We start from the raw sequence: 4,031 nt of genomic DNA on the forward strand, positions 1-4,031 counted from the left end.
AAATTAGTAACTTTTAATATTAACCACACCTATTAACTAATTGTACTTTTTTGTTCTTTTTCTTAAGGAACTCATTTCTCTATTCTTTATCTTTTTATTGTTTTTAAATTTTGAAAAATTATTCCTTTATACAGATGATGAACATATATCTAAAATATATATTATATTTTAAAAATAATTTACAACTTTTCCACTTTTTTACATAACAATACCTTTTTACATAACAATAGTATTTTATAGGGAACATGATTCATGATTATACAATACTAAATCAAAACATAATTATTTAATAAACATTATGTTTTACACAATATTTTCTTCTCACAAAATACATGCATACAATTCTTGGCTGAATATAATTTTTTTAAAGGAGACAATTTTTTAGAAATGATAAAAAAATTGACATCTAGAGTAGTTTTATCTAGTTAATAGGTTACCAACTTACATACACACGCATATATATATATATCATTTGATTACATGATACTTGCTAATAATATATGTAACTATTTATCATTCATGGACATTAACCACAATTCATTATTGTATTAGATCATTTCTTAAAATTTATTTGTAATGTTCATGACCTAAATTCAAAAAATAAAAACGGCCAAACAGACAAATATATGAGTTATATGTGCTTATAAACCCATGCTTCAAAGTACTTTTTTGGGTTTGAGAATTGTAATTATTTTCAAAATTATTTAGTGAAAGTATGTACAAAAATATAATTACTAATCAAATAGAGGCCACTGAAATGATTGATTTTATGGTACAATTATGTAAGAGCTGAGAGATCTTTAAAATCATATAAAGGGCCTAAGGTTTATAAACTTCTTGGTGTTTTTGGGAAGAACATCCCCTACAAGTCACAAATCCTATTGTAAACATGGGTTCATCCTCTATAAAAGTGATAGTAGCTTTGGGAGTAGCACAAGAAACAAAATTTGGAAATAGCCACATGAGGAGCTCCAAGAAATTATTAAGATAATGTTGATGTTGATATCGATGCCAAAGGTATTTGGTCAACATTGTAAGGTGGGTTAATGTCACGAGCACCACCACTCATATTAATAGCACTACCACCAATGCCAGCATTATCAAAGTTTTATGCACTAGTGATGCTAATACGCCAATGGAACTATAACTAAAACCACTACCTCCGAATATTACCGAACATACAACCAGTGTTACCACTAAAGCTACCCACCATGCCACCGCCAATGCTTCCACTTAAGCTACCACCCTTGCCATAATTAAGACTAACCAATATACCACCAATGCTGAAAATATGACAACTAGCCATGCCACTACTAAAGCTACCAGCAATGTTACCACCAATGCCACTACCAATTGTACCACCTGTAATACCATAATTAATGTGGCCACCAATGAAAATGCTTAAACTACCACGAAATTTAACACCAATACCAACAATACCACCACCAACTCTCCGACCAAAAATACCACTTCCAATGTCGCCAATTGCACTAACAAGAGCAATACAACCAATGTCATCATCAGTGCCACCAAATCCACTACTAATGTTATCGTCTCTAGTACCACCAATATAACCACTAAAGATGCTAGTCATGCTACCCCCAATGTCACTACTAAGAGTACCCAATATACCACCAATGCTACCACCCTTGATGCCATTATTAAAGTTACCACCAATGACATTGCTTAAGTTAGCACGAACTTCACCACCAACAATGCCACCACCAATTCCCCTATTAAGACTATGAGGGTGAAAATGGTGAGCGTACCTGTTCATGTATTAAAATATAAGTTTTTACAAAACTATAATTTGTCCCAAACAGAGCCTACATCTTTATCAACTAAGAAATCTCATTTTTAACCATGTATCCCCTAATATAAAGTTAAATAGTGATTACTACTGGATTCAAAAAAAAACCATTACTATATACTTTTTGAATAGTTACTGAAGTATTACATCAATAGAAGGTTCTAGTGAGACTGAAAATGGTGAGCCTACCTCTTCTTGTATTGATATATAAGTTTTTACAGCACTATAATTTGTCACAAACAGAGCCTACATCTTTATCAAGTAAGAAATCTCATTTTTAACCATGTATCACGTAATATAAAGTTAAATAGTGATGAGGGCTTCACTTGTACTATGTGCATATATATTTAGTTTATATATTTGCATAGTAAAATTTAAAGAAGAACAAAGAAAACTTACACTAGTAATTTGATGAAGAGGTGAAACATAAGGAACTTGGAGCATTTTCTTCATTGTTTGTGGAACTTGTTGCAAATAGCAAGAAAAATAAAATTCCTCTGCATATGTCTCTGAAAAAAGGTCACACATAAACATAAAATAAATTTAATAGTATAATTAAACAAATATGAAGATAAAATCTAAATAACATATGGGCTTCTTAGCTATAAATTTTCATTTTTTTACTATATCATGTATTTGATTATTTATGAGGAACAAAAAAGTTTTTACAAATATAACTCAATTCTTTTTTTTAACATTGACATATAATTCTCAAAGGGATAATTCTTGTTATGGAGGTCATGTAAAAACAAATAGAAGCGGCATTCCATGTCAATCTACATACATATATAGAAGAAAAATGGGATACTTATTGTATGGATTTAAGTTTTAACAAAAGTTTGTTCAAAAAACACATAAGAAATGGAAATGAAGATACAGGGAAATACAAATTATTACCTTAACCTTGTTAAACAACATCAATTCATGAAAACCTCCAAATCTTGTCCATTTAATCCTCCGCCAATTCATTTGAAGATGTGTTTAACCTTACAACACCAAAACACTCTTTCATAGAAAATACAAATAACACCAAAACACTATTTCATAGCCATGTACATGTTTATTTTTTTTGTAAGGGGGCGGCCGCTTGTGCTTGTATTAGGGTTTTAACTACAGTTTTTATATTCTCTATTTTGTAGGCCCAATTGTATTTCATGGGTTTAAATGGGCCCAATATAGTTCAAATTTTTTATTGCTCCATCTATTATGTAAATTAATTGGATGTGGATGTAGAAGACTAAAGAAGTATTACTCTAATTTATTTTGTGTTGTTAATAAAATGACATTCTAAAAATCAAGTGGTAAGCAGTGTATAAAAAACATAACTTCAAAATGACATTTTTTCGAAAATTCTATATTTTATATAGTGAGATTATATATAAACCACCTATTGACCTCAATTAACAATAATATATGCACTAATCCAACCCTAACTAACAATAATAAATTATTTTTCATGCACAAAATAATATTTACATAATCACATTTAATCAAATTAAATTTCTAGAGGTATAAGATAGGATAAAAAAAATTTGACAAAAAATTTATACGTATGAGAAAAATGATACGGTTTATAAAAATATTTACTAATTGTTTTGTTTATTTAAAAATAAGAATTAAAATGAATGATAATATGACTGTTGATTTTTATTTAATTATTAATCAATTTTATTTGAAATTATAAACGTTTGACTTGACCATATGTACTTTGACGAAATTATTATAAATATTTTTAATATTTTCAACTGTAATAAAAATTTATTATTGAAAACCATGCTTATATTTTTTTAACTCAAAATTTTCAATAGACAAGTTTTCTAATAAATTTTGGGTCTTTCCACAAAGTAGGAAATGGAAACGGGCAAAGTCAGCCCACTTTGTATTTTTTGCTAGCATTCACAAAAAGGTTGACCAGTATACAAAGACATTATTTTATCTAATATGTACCAAAATATAATTCCATTATGATTTTAAGATGAATAAGGAGGATAGGTTCATGTATTAGTTCTCGAATTTCTTTTTTGAATAAAATTGTAAATATTAAACTTTAATTCAAAAAAATATATTTTAAAAAGATATGTAAAATTATGAATTTTAGATGAAAAAGTAAAAAAAAAATAGGATGGTGATTATGGCTAACTAAGATTAGTTTTAAATTTTACCAGATAATCCCTTACTGGGATTTTATAAACAGTTCAATAATCTGCCAATGATGGTAAGC

General features: G+C 28.4%; 1 protein-coding gene across 1 annotated transcript; it reads right to left on the reverse strand.

The window, feature by feature from the left end:
• Positions 1-982: 982 nt before the first annotated feature.
• LOC141701211 (uncharacterized) lies at positions 983-2,761 on the reverse strand. The gene is made up of 4 exons (XM_074504903.1): positions 2,708-2,761; positions 2,210-2,319; positions 1,161-1,769; positions 983-1,079 (listed from the first exon to the last, which is right to left on the reverse strand). The coding sequence occupies exons 2-4, from the start codon at positions 2,236-2,238 to the stop codon at positions 983-985; spliced, it is 735 nt and encodes a 244-aa protein (XP_074361004.1). The 5' UTR covers positions 2,239-2,319; positions 2,708-2,761.
• Between the last annotated feature and the right edge of the window lie 1,270 nt (positions 2,762-4,031).

Source organism: Apium graveolens, unplaced genomic scaffold, assembly GCF_009905375.1.
Source record: "Apium graveolens cultivar Ventura unplaced genomic scaffold, ASM990537v1 ctg3590, whole genome shotgun sequence".
Classification (NCBI taxonomy): Eukaryota; Viridiplantae; Streptophyta; class Magnoliopsida; order Apiales; family Apiaceae; genus Apium; species Apium graveolens.